The sequence below is a fragment of the Mytilus californianus genome, unplaced genomic scaffold, assembly GCF_021869535.1.
Source record: "Mytilus californianus isolate M0D057914Y unplaced genomic scaffold, xbMytCali1.0.p SCAF_5, whole genome shotgun sequence".
Taxonomy (NCBI): Eukaryota; Metazoa; Mollusca; class Bivalvia; order Mytilida; family Mytilidae; genus Mytilus; species Mytilus californianus.
In genome coordinates this window covers 39,457,575-39,478,613 of record NW_026262701.1, presented here as the reverse complement: position 1 = coordinate 39,478,613, position 21,039 = coordinate 39,457,575, and the positions used below count along the sequence as shown (strand labels likewise).

General features: G+C 33.2%; 1 protein-coding gene across 1 annotated transcript; it reads right to left on the bottom strand.

Moving 5' to 3' along the window:
* Window positions 1–10,560: 10,560 nt before the first annotated feature.
* Window positions 10,561–19,530, bottom strand: LOC127701904 (uncharacterized). The gene is made up of 6 exons (XM_052205883.1): window positions 19,366–19,530; window positions 17,442–17,628; window positions 14,851–14,940; window positions 13,595–13,741; window positions 13,200–13,249; window positions 10,561–11,363 (listed from the first exon to the last, which is right to left on the bottom strand). The coding sequence occupies exons 2-6, from the start codon at window positions 17,626–17,628 to the stop codon at window positions 11,277–11,279; spliced, it is 561 nt and encodes a 186-aa protein (XP_052061843.1). The 5' UTR covers window positions 19,366–19,530; the 3' UTR covers window positions 10,561–11,276.
* Window positions 19,531–21,039: the final 1,509 nt, after the last annotated feature.

Here is a 21,039-nt window from a genome sequence, read left to right as displayed (position 1 = left end):
CAAGATGAGTGACTGTCAAGATCTCGGTGCTTGTGAGGCATTATTGTTTCCCAAGATCATGACTGTCAAGATCTCGGTGCTTGCGGTGCATTATTGTTTATCAAGATGAGTGACTGTCAAGATCTCGGTGCTTGTGATGTATTATTGTTTCCCAAGATGAGTGACTGTCAAGATCTCGGTGCTTGCGGTGCATTATTGTTGCTCAAGATAAGTGACTGTCAAGATCTCGGTGCTTGTGAGGCATTATTGTTTCCCAAGATGAGTGACTGTCAAGATCTCGGTGCTTGTGAGGCATTATTGTTTCCCAAGATGAGTGACTGTCAAGATCTCGGTGCTTGCGGTGCATTACTGTTTCTCAAGATGAGTGACTGTCAAGATCTTGGTGCTGGTGGTGCATTATTGTTTCCCAAAATGAGTGACTGTCAAGATCTCGGTGCTTGCGGTGCATTATTGTTTCTCAAGATGAGTGACTGTCAGGATCTCGTTGCTTGTGAGGCATTATTGTTTCCCAAGATGAGTGACTGTCAAGATCTCGGTGCTTGCGGTGCATTACTGTTTCTCAAGATGAGTGACTGTCAAGATCTTGGTGCTGGTGGTGCATTATTGTTTCCCAAAATGAGTAAATTTTGTCTTAACATCCTTTTTTCAATTTTTCAATTTGTTGTCATTTCAAATAAATAGTTTTCTTTTATTTCTGACATTCTTTTATCTTTACAGAGTTGTGTCCAACGAACTCATGGCCAAGTACAATATGAAGGGCACTCGAGGAAATTTTTAATTTGAATCGACAGAAATGTGCAAAGTTATTGTGGGTAGGTACATTTACGTTTCGTCCCCGAGGGTATCACCAGCCCAGTAGTCAGCACTTCGGTGTTGACATGAATATCAATTATATGGTATTTTCTTTTTTTTTTAAATTAACTGTTTGCAAAAGTAAAAATTATTCGAAATACTAAGGATTTTCTCATCCCAAGCATAGATTAACTTAGCCGTATTTGGCACAACTTTTTGGAATTTTGGGTCCTCAATGCTCTTCAACTTTATACTTGTTTGGCTTTTCAACCATTTTGATCTGAGCGTCACTGATGAGTCTTATGTAGACGAAACGCGCGACTGGCGTATAAAAATCATAAGCCTGGTACATTTGATAACTATTTACACCACTGGGTGGATGCAACTGCTGGTGGACGTTTCGTCCCCGGGGTTATCACCAGCCCAGTAGTCAGCACTTCGGTGTTGACATGAATATCAATTATATGTTTTTTTTTTTTTGTTTTTTTTTTTTAGAAATTAACTGTTTGCAAAAGTAAAAATTATTCGAAATACTAAGGATTTTCTTATCCCAGGCATAGATTAATTTAGCCGTATTTGGCACAACATTTTGGAATTTTGGGACCTCAATGCTCTTCAATTTTATAGTTACATGTTTGGCTTTTCAACTATTTTGATCTGAGCGTCACTGATGAGTCTTATGTAGACGAAACGCGCGTCTGGCGTATAAAAATTATAAGCCTGATATCTTTGAAAACTATCAATTTGTTTACTTTTTGAATATTTTTTTATGTGGTGTCAATACAGTTTGGAATTGTATTGCCGTTTTTTGTGATTTTGAGTAATTTTTGGAAACCATAGAACTAAACATGTCTGTGCTTTTGAGGTTCAAATTTTGAGTTTTTTGAGATTTTAATATAATACAAGTGTTTCTCTTAAAATAATGTTGCTTACATAAAAAAAAAATATTTCAAGATAATTTGAAAAATTTATTTTATATCTGTGTTTGCAATGTATAATCCCTGCTTTATAAAAAAAAATTATAAAGAACATTTTTACTATTCCTATAACAATTTGTAATTGAATTCAGGGGTTTAACTCTTTGCCTCAAAATTTGCTTTAAAGTTAAACATCGATAATGCAGCACTAATGTTATTAACACTAAACTGTTTGGTTTTTACATAAATTATATATTTTTTTATTTTAGTAAGTGCCAAAAAAGATGTTCCCGGTCACGGAACATGACATACTTCAGGTAACAGCAGCTTACCTAAAGTATGCACCTGATAGAATATACGGAGTGGTCGGAAGAAGAAGGCTTGGGCAGCAAATGATGGAGCAGCAGACACCAATAGAGATGGAGCAGAAAATTGACATTGATGTTTTTAAAAAATACCACATTAAAATATGTAGATTCATTCAATTATTTATTGTTTTGTTTCAACACATATTTCAAGTGTTCAAAGCTCATAGTTCAGCATTTGATTTACCTTTTTAGAACATAGCTGATTGATATTTGTTGGTTTCTCCTATATTGACTTTTCCTCTCTGTTATACATGGCTGTTTTAGATGTGCAATTATTATTGATTATACATCGGGACAGCCTTGCTTTGGATGTTCTAATCAAGTTGATCCTGAACTGTTTATATGTCCCACTGTTAGAGTTTAAGTAGCTCTTTCCACGTAATTTCTTCAGAAAAATACTTGAAATGAACGTTAGATAAAGATAGTAATGATAATTTTAGCATTTTGAAAAAGATCGCATAAATTTCAATTTTTTGGAATTATGTTAAACTTTGCAAAACCTTATATGTCCGTTTCAGGCTCTGCATATCAAGTCAAAAATATAATTTACTGGTCAAGCCCGGACAATGCGACCGTTTTTGAAACCCTGGTCAACAGCAGATTGATAGGCAAAGTAGTTGTGGAATGTTCACAAGCACTGAATGATAAGATTACCAACCTTTGTTGGAAGGAATGATTTTCTGAGGTTTTAAAGAAGTAATAACACTTATTCAGGACGTTAACTTGTATGAATTATTGTTACTTTGACCTTAAGTTGTCCAATTTAAGAACGTTAATAAGGATTTACTTTGGTTTTTAATTAGTTGTGAAGACATCTGAGGATATTTAAAGAGGTTTAATGGTGGTTTTTATGACGCTGATTAGACGTTGTATAGATATCTGAGGATATTTAAAGAGGTTTAATGGTGGTTTTTATGACGTTGATTAGACGTTGTACAGACATCTAAGGATATTTAAAGAGGGTTAATGGTGGTTTTTATGACGCTGATTAGACGTTGTACAGACATCTGAGGATATTTAAAGAGGATTAATGGTGGTTGTTATGACGCTGATTAGACGTTGTACAGTCATCTGTAGATATTTAGAGGTTTAATGGTGGTTGTTATGACGTTGAATAGATGTTGTACAGACATGGAACATCCTTATTCGGGTTCATCCTGCTGGTTGATCTGATGTTGTACCAACGTTGTACTGATATTATTAGTTACGTTGTACAGACGTTTAACGGACGTATGTCAAGACGTTGGGTTGACGTCAGTTTTTGACGTCTAAAAAATTTCAAATCCAACCAAAATCTAACGTAGGTGCAACGTTAGGGTCTGATGTCGAATTGATGTTTATACAACGTCAAATGTCTGCTGGAAATAGACAAAACAATTGGAAAAATTGGAAAAATCGTCATTAAAGGGCAATAGCTGCAATAAGAAGTCGTCTTACAGTTTGTATGTCGATATACAGAAGGTAGATCTCATCTTTCTAAACATTTTTGCCCAGTCAGATTTTCTCTATCTATAATGATTTTCAAGATAATAGACAACAACTGCATATTTAGCCATGTCGGCCAGGTTTGTCGGCAGGCGGGTTATCGGGCACATTGTTGACTAGATGCCCCAATGATGAGTGTGGCTAGGTTTGGTTAAATTTGTTCCAGTAGTTTCCGAGGATATGATCTTTGTAAAAGTTAACGAACGACGGACGACGATAGATAAGTGATTGTAAATTTAAAGCTCACTTGGCCGTTCAAATATGTTCATTTCTTTGTTTAAATAAAAGTGTTGCGTGAATTTTCGTATTACAGAGATTTATGTGTATGGTCAAGACAAGAAATTATGTCTCTTGTATCTATATGAATTATAGCTACAATTTACTTGTAGTCATGGTAACTTACCAGCATTGCAGATCTCATATCATGTCTGTGCTTTTGAGGTTCAAATTTTGAGTTTTTTGAGATTTTAATATAATACAGTTGTTTCTCTTAAAATAATGTTGCTTACATAAAAAAAAAATATTTCAAGATAATTTGAAAAATTTATTTTATATCTGTGTTTGCAATGTATAATCCCTGTTTTATAAAAAAAATTATAAAGAACATTTTTACTATTCCTATAACAATTTGTAATTGAATTCAGGGGTTTAACTCTTTGCCTCAAAATTTGCTTTAAAGTTAAACATCGATAATGCAGCACTAATGTTATTAACACTAAACTGTTTGGTTTCACATAAATTATATATTTTTTATTTTAGTAAGTGCCAAAAAGATGTTACCGGTCACGGAACATGACATACTTCAGGTAACAGCAGCTTACCTAAAGTATGCACCTGATAGAATATACGGAGTGGTCGGAAGAACAAGGCTTGGGCAGCAAATGATGGAGCAGCAGACACCAATAGAGATGGAGCAGAAAATTGACATTGATGTTTTTAAAAAATACCACATTAAAATATGTAGATTCATTCAATTATTTATTGTTTTGTTTCAACACATATTTCAAGTGTTCAAAGCTCATAGTTCAGCATTTGATTTACCTTTTTAGAACATAGCTGATTGATATTTGTTGGTTTCTCCTATATTGACTTTTCCTCTCTGTTATACATGGCTGTTTTAGATGTGCAATTATTATTGATTATACATCGGGACAGCCTTGCTTTGGATGTTCTAATCAAGTTGATCCTGAACTGTTTATATGTCCCACTGTTAGAGTTTAAGTAGCTCTTTCCACGTAATTTCTTCAGAAAAATACTTGAAATGAACGTTAGATAAAGATAGTAATGATAATTTTAGCATTTTGAAAAAGATCGCATAAATTTCAATTTTTTGGAATTATGTTAAACTTTGCAAAACCTTATATGTCCGTTTCAGGCTCTGCATATCAAGTCAAAAATATAATTTACTGGTCAAGCCCGGACAATGCGACCGTTTTTGAAACCCTGGTCAACAGCAGATTGATAGGCAAAGTAGTTGTGGAATGTTCACAAGCACTGAATGATAAGATTACCAACCTTTGTTGGAAGGAATGATTTTCTGAGGTTTTAAAGAAGTAATAACACTTATTAAGGACGTTAACTTGTATGAATTATTGTTACTTTGACCTTAAGTTGTACAATTTAAGAACGTTAATAAGGATTTACTTTGGTTTTTAATTAGTTGTGAAGACATCTGAGGATATTTAAAGAGGTTTAATGGTGGTTTTTATGACGTTGATTAGACGTTGTACAGACATCTTAGGATATTTAAAGAGGTTTAATGGTGGTTTTTATGACGTTGATTAGACGTTGTACAGACATCTTAGGATATTTAAAGAGGGTTAATGGTGGTTTTTATGACGCTGATTAGACGTTGTACAGACATCTGAGGATATTTAAAGAGGATTAATGGTGGTTGTTATGACGCTGATTAAACGTTGTACAGACATCTGTGGATATTTAGAGGTTTAATGGTGGTTGTTATGACGTTGAATAGATGTTGTATAGACGTGGAACATCCTTATTCGGGTTCATCCTGCTGGTTGATCTGATGTTGTACCAACGTTATGCTGATGTTATTACTACGTTGTACAGACGTTTAACGGACGTATGTCAAGACGTTGGGTTGACGTCAGTTTTTGACGTCTAAAAAATTTCAAATCCAACCAAAATCTAACGTTGGTGCAACGTTAGGGTCTGATGTCGAATCGATGTTTGTACAACGTCAAATGTCTGCTGGGAATAGACAAAAAAAATTGGAAAAATTGGAAAAAGGGCAATAGCTGCAATAAGAAGTCGCCTTACAGTTTGTATGTCGATATACAGAAGGTAGATCTCATCTTTCTAAACATTTTTGCCCAGTCAGATTTTCTCTATCTATAATGATTTTCAAGATAACAGACAAAAACTGCATATTTAGCCATATCGGCCAGGTTTGTCGGCAGGCGGGTTATCGGGCACATTGTTGACTAGATGCCCCAATGATGAGTGTGGCTAGGTTTGGTTAAATTTGTTCCAGTAGTTTCCGAGGATATGATCTTTGTAAAAGTTAACGAACGACGGACGACGATAGATAAGTGATGGCAAATTTAAAGCTCACTTGGCCCTTCAAATATGTTCATTTCTTTGCAATAAGAAGTCGTCTTACAGTTTGTATGTCGATATACAGAAGGTAGATCTCATCTTTCTTAACATTTTTGCCCAGTCAGATTTTCTCTATCTATAATGATTTTCAAGATAATAGACAACAACTGCATATTTAGCCATGTCGGCCAGGTTTGTCGGCAGGCGGGTTATCGGGCACATTGTTGACTAGATGCCCCAATGATGAGTGTGGCTAGGTTTGGTTAAATTTGTTCCAGTAGTTTCCGAGGATATGATCTTTGTAAAAGATAACGAACGACGGACGACGATAGATAAGTGATGGCAAATTTAAAGCTCACTTGGCCCTTCAAATATGTTCATTTCTTTGTTTAAATAAAAGTGTTGCGTGAATTTTCGTATTACAGAGATTTATGTGTATGGTCAAAACAAGAAACTATGTCTCTTGTATCTATATGAATTATAGCTACAATTTACTTGTAGTCATGGTAACTTACCAGCATTGCAGATCTCATATCCAATTCAGTTTAAGACATTATTCACAGCAATAAATGCACGCATACAATTTTGAATTCACAGTGAGCAATTCTGACAACCAAGGTAATTCGAGACAATAACGCTTAACGAAGCTTTGATTTTTGTACGTTGTTATAAATAAAAGGAGGTTTGTGAGAAAGGGACCGAACAACACAATACGTACCAATAAAAATCATATAGAACTCAACACATGGCCTTCATAAAAAGGCAGATGTCTATATAATTCCCAAAGCTATACGTTTCTATATGGTCTATACAACTGAATAAATATATCAGTCTTAAAGACTATCAAAAAACTGCTAGCAACCCCAAATTACTTAAATGAAAAAAAAAACAACAATTTAATGTTATGATAATGATGGGACAATAGTGACAAAGTTCTCGACTTAGGACAGGAACTTGAATATATAAAAACAAGAATGTTATATCCTTATTAAATGACAAAATGTGTAAAATGATAGACAACGATCTGTTACCTCTGGGCACCTTTCAACGAAACTATTATCCTTGTGCACCTCAATCAGGAAGTACATGAAAGAACAATCACTTATATGTGCGTTGAACGAAACAATTATGTAATTTTGTTACTTCCTCTGTATGTTGAAAACTTCGTTCTACTTAAGATATTGATAAAATCGCATATTGTTTATCAAATCAATAGCTATGATAATGGTGATATTTATAGAATAACTAATCGAAGAATTCAAATAGAGAAAAATATTCAACGAGTGACCAAACAACACATTAATTCACGAATGCGCGTAGCGCATGAGTTAATTATCAGTGTTGTTCGGTCACGAGTTGAATATTTTTCGATATTTGAATTCTTTGATTAGTTATTCTTTTTATTACATTGGCAAATGGCTTTTTTTAATGAAATTAATGTAGAAAATGTAAGGAACTATATCTTTTTTCTACGCATTCACAATTTGTTTTGATCCGACGTTATCGACGTCTTGACAACGCCTATTGTTGTATGACGTCAGAGAGTGAAATAACCACGTTTATTTCACATGTGAAAATATCAGTTTTTATTTGACTGGGAAATCAATGTAATTCATTGCTACCAATGTAATAATTTCTATTAACACTTCAAATGGGTAGTTTTATTATTTACAATATGTATGATCATTTGACTATTACGGTTAGTGTGTCCATTCTGTTCGGGCCTGGTTTCGCAATATGTTTGTATGGTTAACGTTAGTAGTTAATATAATCTAAAAATGTGAAACACGGTATGATTGCCAATGAGACAACCATCCACTAGAGACCAAATGACATAGATGTTAGCAACTAGCTATAAGGATCCCCGTGAGGGCTTATTTCACACAACATTTCAACAAAGATAATAATGCGGAGAACATAACAGTAGAAATTTATTCCACAAAATATTTCTTAAAAGTCAATCATAAAATGTGGAGACCACAATTTAACACTAAATTCAGCGTCATAAGATAACAGATGTTCATAAAATATGATTGATCATGATGTTGCATCTAATTTAGAACTCATTTCACGCTGTAAGGTGTGCACAAACATAAGATATTGAACACAAAATTCATTAAAAGACCATGCACTGATTAGAAGTCTTTTAAATTACAAATAAAGCTCTTACATGGATTATATATGTAGGACTCACATCCACGGCGAGTTCCAGATCTACGGCAGATTCCCTATCTATGGTAAAAATGTCGTCATGCCATCGCAAATCTATGGCAGATTTTTAAAAATCCAAATCCGTGGCAAATTTTCTAGTGACCTAATCTTAATGGCGGATTTTCTAGTTTCCAAATCTATGGCATGATATGAATGCGGCACCCGTCGCAATGTCCAAAGATAACGAAAAAGCCGGTAGTAAGTAAAAGTCAATATTAAAAAAAACAGATTACGAGTACGACAACGGGAGCATATTCATAACCATTTGTGAAATGGACCTTCCATAATGGTCAACCAAATCGTGATGGCGACCATAATCAACTATAATTCCTTTCCTGAAATGTTCGCTTCTAAAACAGCGGCGCCTTTTTTCATCGCCGGATTAGGACGGTACAGCACACGTTGTCCTTCTTCTGGATAAAAGGTCACATCTTCCTGTAAACTATCAAGTGGGAAAGCGGAAAGTGTTTCCCTTGTATTTATTTGTAAAACTCTGTGAGTCCCGGGTAATATGACGTTATTTAATTGTGACGCTATAGTTTACTCTTTTCCTCGGACAATTACGCAAAACCCAAAAATACAATTTCAAAAATCTGCAATAGATTTGGAGAAAACAAAAAACTGCCATAGATTTATAATTTGTATGGCGTTTGTGACGTCATATTTGCCATAGATTTGAAATCTGCCATAGATCTGGAACCCACCATAGATTTGAGTCCTACATATATATTGAAGAACCTCTTCTTATTACCGAAATAAAAAAGAAAAACATCATATTGTGTCATATATTTTCTTCGCCTGGCCATTCTCTTTTCTAAGTTGATAAAGTACACGTGCATTGAAATGGGCCAATTCAGAAATTGTAAATCAGCAATAAAAATTCCATTTGCGAGTCTTTGATTGGTTCAAGCGTTATTTACGAGGAAGCTGACACAACTACGCATTCGAGTTTCAAAAAAATGTTCCACTGATTTTCGGACGTATGTAATTTTATAATTATACTAACCAGGTCTCGCATCGAACCAGATCATGCTATCTTTCCAGATCATCTGAACACTTTCCCTGATTCTTAATGCTTTCTTTCCAGATCATCTGAACACTTTCCCTGATTCTTAATGCTGTCTTTCCAGATCATCTGAACACTTTCCCTGATTCTTAATGCTTTCTTTCCAGATCATCTGAACACTTTCCCTGATTCTTAATGCTTTCTTTCCAGATCATCTGAACACTTTCCCTGATTCTTAATGCTTTCTTTCTAGATCATCTGAACACTTTCCCTGATTCTTAATGCTTTCTTTCTAGATCATCTGAACACTTTCCCCGATTCTTAATGCTTTCTTTCTAGATCATCTGAACACTTTCCCTGATTCCTAATGCTTTCTTTCCAGATCATCTGAACACTTTCCCTGCATGATTCTTAATGCTTTCTTTCTAGATCATCTGAACACTTTCCCTGATTATTAATGCTTTCTTTCTAGATCATCTGAACACTTTCCCTGATTCTTAATGCTTTCTTTCTAGATCATCTGAACACTTTCCCTGATTCTAAGCTTATTTTTTTAGACTTTACTTCATATCATAGATGTGTTAAGCAATTTCTATGTTCATATCCAGGTCTTGTTCGTTATAAGTGTTGATTTTCTTTGACCTCCCGTTAGTTTTGTCGTCTGAATTTTCCGTTGGGCAGTAGTAATTTATATTTGTTTGTTTTTTTTTTGGTTGCTGTCTCATTGACTTGTTCTCCAAAGCTTCTTTTATGTTTACAAGATATCCTTGTATATAATACCATTATTAACTTATAGTTATCACTGAGACTACCTTTAGACTCATGTTGTGGTTACTGTTCGCTTTTGTATTGCAATGTGACGGTGGCGGTGGTAGTAGGTGTAGAAGTAATAAATAGATTGTTAATTCAAAATTTCTTGAATAAAGAATCAAGTGCTCCAGAAGGAAAAAAATATATTGTTTCTTTTCTAAATAGTAAAACTGAAAATAAAAACAACATCGATCAAATGAGATTTTTTTTTCATGCACGTTATTGGAAAAATAAACTTTTTTTTTATTTAGAGTTGAAAAGAATTGTTTGATCCCCAAAACACAAAAATCACCCTAAAAGATCAGTGGTTGGTGCCTTAAAGGCCATAGAATATAGATCATCGACTCTAGTATGAAGTTTTTGTCATATTTAACAGATTTCAAACACAAAGTTGACATGTAACAACAAGTTATTACAAGATTTTTATTTTCAAAAATGAAATGATTTAAACAGCAATTTGGCTATAAAATATATATATAAAAAAACCCTCTTCATTACATGATTAAGTCTCTTGTGGAGAGTTGTCTCAGTGCATGGCAATCATATCATATGAACTTATTTTTATACTAAAATGTATGTATACAAACATATGTTATTAAATCTAAGTCGTTAACTAACCAATCGATCACCATTTAGAATAAGTGATTGCACAAAGATAGTTACTTTAATAATATTATTTATTGTATGTTACAACGCCATTTGTGAAACAGGAATTATTTACAAAAAGGAACCTATATTTTAAGTACACAACAATCTTGCTGTATTAATCTTAACATGCCCGTGTATATGTATACTGTACTAATTTTTTTAAATAATAAAGAAATGAATAATTTCTCATATACAAGGTACAACCTTCATATTCGCGTTAGCTTTTGAAACGCAAGAGGAGTCTAAATAAAATAGAGGTTACAATTTAAAAAGACCACATTGAACAGTTTAATAACGAGAAAGTAAGATCTATATTCGGAACTTTCGGTTTTTAAGGCTCATCTGGCTTACCAGATTGTTTAGGAAAAAAAATCAGAAAAAAAATCGATGATGAAAATTATTTACAAATGTCTTAGTGGTATAAGAAAATTGAGGACATAGTTTAATTGAATTAGCTCAGTTTGAATGGTCAGCTCTTCAAGGGGTCAGTTCCACACTGGCTCGTCCGCAAGCAAACAGTTCGTTTTTGTCGTTCGTTATCTTGACCTCTATCGTGTAATTTCCCTGTCAAAAAAGATATTTATATTAATAATGAACTTTTGCAAACAGATGTACTCATGAGATAATAAATGCATGTTGCTACAAGTATCACATTTGTATGTATTTACATGTAGTATCAGATAGGCATCGCGTATGTGAACGTGTGTAAACAATTTGATATATATTTATGTATAAATCCCGATAATTTGCTATCAACAGGACCGTATACCGGGTATGTTAACCTCTAAGTGTCCTCTCAGTTTTGTGTTGCTGTCTCATTGACGTATATGTCGAGTGGTCTAGGGCGCTGGACACGGTGCAGGCGGTGTTGCTACGTCGTCACAGAAGCAACGGTTCGAATCCCGCTGAATGAAGAAGAAAAATTTGCTAACGTAAATTCGAAGATCTAACATTGTTGGGCTAAATTTGAGACGAGTTATAGATATATATGTATCCATCTCCTTTTAATTTGTTAATGCAAATTATTATATCTCAGAAAATAGTAATTAACATATTCATAATTAACAGAGCTTTTTTGGTGGACAAGGTTGATTGGGAATATAAACTCCTTATTCTTGTTTCGTTGGTTCATTTCACGTACAAACTTTAAGATTCTCACATTCATGCAGAATAACACTCACCAAAGATGCAAGGCTTTAATTCAGACTAAACATTACGTCACAATGACGCTTTTCAGTTATTGATACAAAGGATAAGCGGTAAGATATGTAAATGAGACAGCAACTCAACAACAAAATAAAACCCAACCAGACAGCAAGATAACAACATAGGATCAACATATGCTCAGAAAAGATCATCTTAATTCGATTCTTAACAAGTCGTAAATAAATATAAAATAGAGATTACCAAAGACCTGTTATCATCATCAAATTAATGTGTTGCCTCAGGGGAAAAGAAAGGAATTAAAAAAAAAATCCTTCCTCAAATTAATCTTGAAAAGTATTTCTAAAATAAACACGGAAATATACTTAACAAAAAACAATAATTTGTAAAAACAATATATTAATGTGATCAATCACGTTGACTAAACAGGTTTTTCTTCGTTATAAAAGGATACAGGAAACATTTGCATTGTTTACTCTAAAGTTATAAATACGAAGTCACGTCCGAACACCATCAAATAAAAACACTTTTTGAGGGAATGAAACCTTTCTGCATATCAAATGACCAAGCAACTTTCTGCATATCAAATGACCAAGCAACAACTTTCTTGAACGATCCTTAGATAACCGACTAAATTGTGACCTGATCCAGTACAGTCATCCTTGTATATCAAATGGCAGTGAACTTGCCAATCCCATTTATCCATTCACGCAACTTAGTAATAACATAAGCAACACGACGGGTGCCACATGTGGAGCAGGATCTGCTTACCCTTCCGGAGCACCTGAGATCACCCCAAGTTTTTGGTGGGGTTCGTGTTGCTTAGTCTTTAGTTTTCTATGTTGTGTCATCTGTACTATTATTTGTCTGTTTGTCTTTTTTATTTTTGGCCATGGCGTTGTCAGTTTGTTTTCGATCTATGAGTTTGACTGTCCCTCTGGTATCTTTCGTCCCTCTTTTAAGACCCGAAATAATGAAAGTTTATATTAATTGTTCTGAATATACGTGAAATTCTCAAATTTGCCCCATTGATGGCTAGCAACCAGCTAACATGAGTGCATAGACAAAATGCACATATATATGTTGTAAAAGTTTAACGATGCCTTTATACTTTTTGATTTCTTTGATATTTTAATATTCCTTGCGTTACACATAAACAATTATTTCTCCGATTTTCAAGGCGTTGAAACTATAAATACAAGCTTAGCTGAAGAAAAATAAATTAAATATACATACGGTTGGCAGTCTTGTCAAATCACTGGCAGTCAACTGACCTTTGATCTCAGCTGAAATATTAATTAAATACTATTAAATTCTGTAAGTATGTTTTAATTTGTAATAATCAATCCGAGCAAGGTTGAGCTGCAAATTTTATATCCAATATAAAATATAATACTTTTTTTAAATACCTCTTGCGAATTATTAACGTAACTATGAATGCATTCAAGAAAAAGAGGTACTGTTACAGAATGATATGTATACTTATGTGCAAGTAGTCTTCTTTTCTCATATAAAATAGAATTGCACCTTCGATTTATATTAGCGGACTTATATCCATAAAACTAAATATATATATATGAAAACATATCTAAAGAGCAAGCAAAAAAAGAAGAAAATCATTTTACACTTACCGTCTTTCTTTATGGGACAGATTAAATTTGGTACTGTCTTTTTTATATCTCCACATGTACCCTTTTGGTCCAGAGAAAATATTGGACTGTCCGGAATTTCAGGGAGGTACACATCAATGTGTGCATTTCCGCTGTCCATATCACAAGCTAAAAAAATCAATTTGTTTACATGGAAATGCTATCATTTATCAGCAAAATGTACAGGTTTTGTCAATTAAACGAGAAAAAGACAAGATAGTACAGCGATCGATATTACCATACACAAGCAAGGATAAGGTATCAATTTGATAACAGAAAAAAAAACACAATAAAGATTTCATTCCAAATCCATAACTATAAAACATCTTCTGAAAGTGTTACTGTATCTGACAAATTGAGATAAAGGCAATATTCATAATTTTGTCAAAGGTAATTGCCCTTTTTAGAACAAGAGAAACGATAAAATAATATATATTACTTCTATGTAAATCAGATGTAGTCGTCTCATATCTTCGTGGATGACGCCACTCAGATATAAGAAGACTTAAGCTTAATACTTATAATGTCGATAACAACGTAGTGATAAAGATAATAAAGAAAGGCCTAAAGAAATTTGCAAATATGAAGTCATAAAAGTGTGCCAAGATCTCAACGGACATCAACAAATCAGCTAGCAATTTACTCTCACTGACAATACCATCGTATTATTTTATGAAACTTGAAACATTGTACATGTATGCATTATGAGTGGTGGACCGACAAATAAGAGAGTTGGTACAATATGGTAAACACTGATTCTTTGTAAGGACAAAACTACATTTAAGTAAAGGAGGGGCAAAGATACCAGAGGGACAGTCAAACTCATAGATCGAACATAAACTGACAACGCCATGGCTTAAAAAAAAGGTAAACAGACAAATAATAGTACACAAGACACAACATAGAAAACTAAAGACTAAGCAACACGAACCCCACGAAAAACTGGGGGTGATCTCAGGTGCTCCGGGAAGGGTAAGTGCACAATTTAATGAATGTTTTGTTAAAAGAAAGGTAATCTGGGTGGATAGATGTTTCATTAGCAATCATTACAGATCTTTTAATTTTGATAATACATTTTTTTTTTTGTACCCTATAAATCATCATTTGTCATAATGTACACGCTTCTATTTGATAGTTATGTGAACGTGTAAAATCGGTACATGTATGCTGCCAATATCTGTTAATATTACGTTCACTTATTTATATTTATCTGACAAATATAAGAAGGAATAACTTACGAGCTACAAGATCCCAGTATACAGTGGCAACACCTTGTGTATTTAAAATTTTTGGCTCCCACTGGATGGAAAATTTGTTTTTTTTATCGCCTGAAATAAAATATCATACATACATAAAGAACTGTAAGTATGCATACGACCGTTTGGGTGTCATTTTTGTTTATTTTGTTTTTTCACATCTTTCATTAATTCTTACTCATTTCTTGTAAATGTTGTCGTTATATCACAATTCATTAGGCAGTAATTCTGACATCTATAGTAATATACTTAGTGGTAAATCTACTAAATTTTATGTGTAATACAATTCATTTATAATGGCAATTGTTCTTTATCAGCCATCCGTATTGATCATTTGTTGATAACATCAGTCACTGAACTGGTATTGCGCAGGCTTTACAATCCTCAACAGAAAAAACGCCTATTTAAAGTATAAATATTCAAAGGTTTATATATAGCTTTTTCAATATGACCCACCGTTTCATCATTACACCAAAATAATCACTCGAGCAGAGCTATCGGGATAAAGTAGGTTCATGCATATTTAGAACGAGAACAAACAATTAAGTTGACCTGTGAGCTATTGCTCACTTATGATACCCCGCTAGAAGTATTCGGTAAACAGAAAGTTGATTGATGTAAAAAAAAAAAAAGCATCAAATGCTTTCGTAGGTCTACATAAAAGTAGATTCAAAAAATTTAAAAAAAGGCTTGATTTGGAGTTCATTAGAAACATTCAACGACGTCAAGTGACCATGTGCAAGAATATACATGTATGCGTATTCGGTAAACAGAAAGTGGATGTTGATGAACGATGAATGTATCATACAGTAGTAAACCATGCTTACATAAAGGTTGATACCAAATTTCAGAAATTTAAACTCTTATTTGTAGTAGAGAAAAACGAGACTAAAATGTTATATATGGCCATTATGAGTATTAGGTCAACAGAAAGTGGAAGAGCAATAAATTTGAAAATAGACCACTCCGTATAGCATGCGCACATGATGCGTTATACCATACTTTTTGGAATCTTTGATTGGTAGTTCCTTAGAAATGTGAGACTAAAATTCTATGGAGTGGACGGACAGATCCTTCCTTTCGGAGCGGGTATATTTAACAATCAATAAGAAGGTTCTGTAAGGTAGGTTGACTGGGAGAAAATATCACTGCCAATGAAATATTAGGGTATGTTGGACGAGGGCATACATTTCAATTTTCAACAAGTCTCATACGGACCCATCAGGGATCTAGAGTTGTTGCAAGATTATTTTAAACCCAAAGAGTGCGATACTCGCCCTACTCGAGGCATCGTATTTAACGATAGGATGTGCGTATTTACACATCCCGTATACAACTAAATAAATGTCCCACTTAAGTACATGTAAGGGTTTTACTGCCGTACGAGAGAAGTCAAGGGATGACCACATTTATATACCCAATTAACCCAAATCCTTGGGTTTGAATTACAGGATATGTTGGGTAGCAACCAATCGACTAAAATAACCAAAAGACATTAAGTGTCTGTAATTGGTTGAGGTACCTTTTATCGAAGTACAGGTACACACATATTTTGTAGCGATATTTAGGAGTAATATTTCCATTAAAAATGCATAACAGAAACTGTTTCAATCTTCATTTGTTGGAACGAGCTGTAAAACTGCAGAGTTCTGTGATGTTTGATTAGAACTATATATATATATATATAATGACTGAATAATAGCTAACGATAAATCTTACGGGGCGATGGATCATAAAATTATGATACAGTACACTACAAAATATAATATATAACAAGTCTAAAAGGGTACAACATCACCAAAAAATAATTAAAACATGAACAAATTTTAGATATTTCGGATAACTAATATCCTTCATCAGTAAGATGTAAAATGAATCTTATCTTGACATGTGGTAGTCAAACTGAAATAAAAATCTTGAATGCTATACAAATATATATATATAAAGTGCCTAGAAAATCAACCTAACAATGTTAGAGTAGATTTGATTCTTTACTTCCTCCCCGAGCGCGGCTGGATTACATTGCGACTATATATATATATATCCAAGGCTCGGACTTTAAATAAAATTCGATAATTTAACCATCTCGATTGGATAAATCCGATAATCCACTGGTACCAATGTAAGAATCTATATGTATGTTTATTATATTATGTATTATGGTGTTGCTTATATTGTTATGTATCTAATTACAAGTGTTGCTTGTACATGCCTCCTGTGGGTCCTTGGTTATAGAATAATAAATATTTGATTTGATTTGCTTTGTAACTTCTCGTAGACAACTTGTACATATTTTAATAATCTTGGTTAACATTATTGATAACTGTAAATGATAGACATATCTGACAGGGATATTAAGTGCATGAGTTAGAGATACTCTTAATAATTTCCCATATATAATATCTGTTTTTTATACTTAGATCTACTTATTGAGGAAATAATTACACATGACGTATTTCCGCTTTTCTGTAAAACTTGTTTCTGCAAAGTCTAACTTTATATTTCATACAAAGAATTATTAACATATGCATATATAAGGTTCCTGCTAAATGTAAAATTTGTTAAGTACTTACCACAATTTGTTAGATTTCCTCGTTGTTGGAGGAACTTCCTCTTCCCAAGTAATGTGAACGGATTACGGTCCATTTCAAATTCTCGAACCTCTACCTTTTCTGTCCTTTCCATTTTGTAATATTTGAAATGCCCGGATGCAGTCGCAATGGCAACACATACCAAAAGTATGAAAATATTGTTTTCCATCTATAGAAGAATAACATACATAATCAAGAATGACTTATGGCTTGTACAGCTTTTCATCGGTTTTAATCCATTATTACTCTTCCAGTGGAGTGCATAAAAAGTCCTCAGTTTTTTGTAGGTTTATGTTGTTCAATCAATAATTTTTGTGTACTGGATTATTTGTCTGTTGTCAAATTTTATCTGTTCTTTTAATTGCCCCTCCCTCCGTTTCATCTTTTTTCTTCTTTTTTAAAGAAAATCTTATAAAAAAATAAATACTACTACATTCTTATCTTTCTTTTATCTATCGCACTGATGAAACTGTATGTGTATTACATTAAAAATCCTACATTTAAGATATGGTATCCGTTAATCACTACCCTACGACCCACCCCCAAAATAATAATATGATACGATCAACAAGAGGCTCTTCAGAGCCTAAATCGTTCACCATGTTCACCTGTCAAAAAACTCAAAATTAGTCAAAAATCGTCATTGAAGGGTAATCACTAAAATACGGAGTCATCCACCGGATTCGGTCATATTAGTATTTTGAAGACCTTGTATCGTTTATCATTTTTTTATGGCTGTTTTCAGTTTGCTACCTATCTATTATAGTTTAACATGTTTAAGATATAATAGACAAAAACTCGAAAATTGATAAAAAAATAATCGTCATTTAAAGGCAAATATTGTATAAGAAGTCATCAAATGGGTTCGGTCATATTGGTATTTTTTGTAGATATTGTTTAAATTGCTGATCATTTTTGCTGTTTAAGTTTAAATCTAACTATTATAAATTTTGAGATAATAGGCAAAAGCTCGAAAATTAATCAAAACTGTCATCCAAGGGCAATAACTACTACAAGAAGTAATTTGATTGTTTCAATAATTAAAGTTTATAGATCTTGTGTAGCTGATTATTTTTGCTCTATTTTAATCATATTTTCAAGGTAATATGCAAAATCGTCAAAAATAGTCAAAAATCTCCGTTAAAGGGCAATAAGCTGTAAGGAGTCTTCTGATACTTTTGGTATAAATAGGAAGTAGATAGATTATGAAATTCTTAGCATTGTTATCCTGTCCTGTTTTCTCTATCTATTTAGGTTTTTAAAATAGTAGTCAATAAATACATTGTACCCTTATGTTAAATTTTTAGTCATGGCGGCCATCTTGGTCGTTTGGGTGGAACAAAAACACAAATGTTTACAAGATACCCTTATAATAGGATTCTTCAGTAAAACGTTTGGTTGAAAAAATGGGTTTCAGGGAAGGAGGGGGGTGAGATTTTTGTAAAATTTACGACAACGGACGATGACGACAAACGCCAAGTGATGACAATAGCTCACAAGACCCTCTAAGCCAGGTGAGCTAAAAATTAGTTGTTATTCTAACACTTGAAAAATATCACCCAATAATTATAAGTATATGATATGAGATTTGCATCAATGTTAATTCGTTCCTTTTTCAAAGATTGAACAATAATAACATTTTCCTTTTATTTTTTCATGCAGTCAAAATTAGGGATCTCATGTAATATTTTTGCAGTTGTAATGACTATTTTATACACTTGACTATATACAGTACTCTTGAAGCTGAATTATAATTAAATTGATATCATCAATCAGAACATACCGAATACCTTGACCTTCCCATTTGATAAGTTTTCTCGTTTGATAATCTTACGATTACACACTATAAAGTTTTCGATCTAGAACCTACACTTAATTTTTATAACTTAAAGTTACGCTGGCTTACCTTTAAGACTGTTCAAGTTTGAAGGCAGATGTAGGCGCTTTAACTAAAATGCAATTCGATAATGCGTTGACAAAACCACAAGGAAATTATAAAATGGGACAATCTTCAAGTCTAAACTTCCTCTTTCAATTTTTATGAAATATCACATGTTTAAATACCCACTCACAATATTTCTATTTATAGTAAACGTTTATGGTTAGAATAATATGACTGAAATTAAATGTTTGCAAACTTCCGCATTTGTATCTGTGTACATAGTAACAATAGTCCTAAAAAAATCACTTCATGCGTATGATATCGAGACGACACTTTGAATGATAAATTGTGATTAATTGTAAATAATACTAGATCTTTGACGGTTTTTCGAAACTTCCCAAACTGTTAACGCGAGTTCCTTCTGAATATTATTTTAGAAAGACTTGTACGTGACATGTGCCTTAAAATCGTGATCGTATGTGAATACATGTAACAAAGGCCCAGGGTCACCTAATTCATTGAATATGTACCTGCCAATATTAATTAGGGCCTATGTTATTGAGAAAGTACAGATAGCTGTCCATTCTGTAAAAATAATAGGCGTCGGATAATTTTTTTAAAGAAACGAACAGCTATTGGTTTAATACAGATTATTGATACAACTTTGTTGGAAATTGAATGCTCCATGTTGATGAAATCAGATATATTTGCGGGAATAGTCTATTTTGTTAATAACCGAATTGATTCTTTTACACAAGTTCTTTCCCTTGCCAATTTTAGACTGGTTCTATATAATACTGGACAAAATAGTCTCCTATCCATGCAAAGCATGATAAGTTTAAAGGCATATATTATATATAATCGTATACGTTTTTACCTTCAATGAAAATATATATATCCGTCACTCATGCAAATGGATCTCTAATTAATTAAACACGGAATTGACAAATAGACTCAGTTGCATGAATGATGGTTTAACGAAAAATATCGGAAAGAAACTTTTATCGGTGCCATGTAGATGAAGATTGTTCATTGACATAGTATGCAGAGCGTAATCGACTCTTCTACCATTTATGCGTCCTTGGGGATTTGATTTATTGCCAGGAATGTGACAGTTGTTTTCCATTCATTTTGTTGGTTGATATAGGCGAGCGTTTAGTTTTGTCAAGTTTTATGAACTTTCTCCCTTTTGAATTACCTTGGAGTTTGGTATTTTTGTTTCTCTAATTCTTACCCGATTTATTATTTTCCTGAACGATTTCAAGATCCCTTTTTTATTACCTACGTGTGGTGTGGTTCGTTAAATCTCAGTTCTTCATTTGTCAAAATTCTATTATGACGTAAAGATAAATGTTCTTGCTGTCCTCTGTATATCATTCAAAAATGTTGTCTATATATCTTCTAAAAAAGTCATCAGAGAAACAAATTCCAAAACTGAATCTCATGTAATACGATATTTTCCCTCTCTCGAGATTTAGATTTTAAATATTTTAAAAGCTTGGTAAGCCTCGAGTTTTAAATAAAAAAATTTAACCGAGAGAAGAAATTTCGAAATCATACTTGATGCAGAGGTAGAATTTATATTATAATTAAATTTTTGATGGACTCCTTTAGATTTTCCCATTGTGTACCCTATCTTCCAAGCATCAAGCTCATTATTTTCAAGAAGAAAATCAAATATACTAGCAAAAAAAGGAA

Bases quoted from the DNA above. Each gene is read 5' to 3' on its own strand.
- LOC127701904 (XM_052205883.1), bottom strand. From the start codon at position 17,628: ATGGAAAACAATATTTTCATACTTTTGGTATGTGTTGCCATTGCGACT. The intron at 14,941-17,441 runs GTAAGTACTTAA...ATTTTATTTCAG, and splicing joins AGGAAATCTAACAAATTGTG to GCGATAAAAAAAACAAATTT. The intron at 13,250-13,594 runs GTAAGTGTAAAA...TTAATATTTCAG, and splicing joins CTGTCCCATAAAGAAAGACG to CTGAGATCAAAGGTCAGTTG.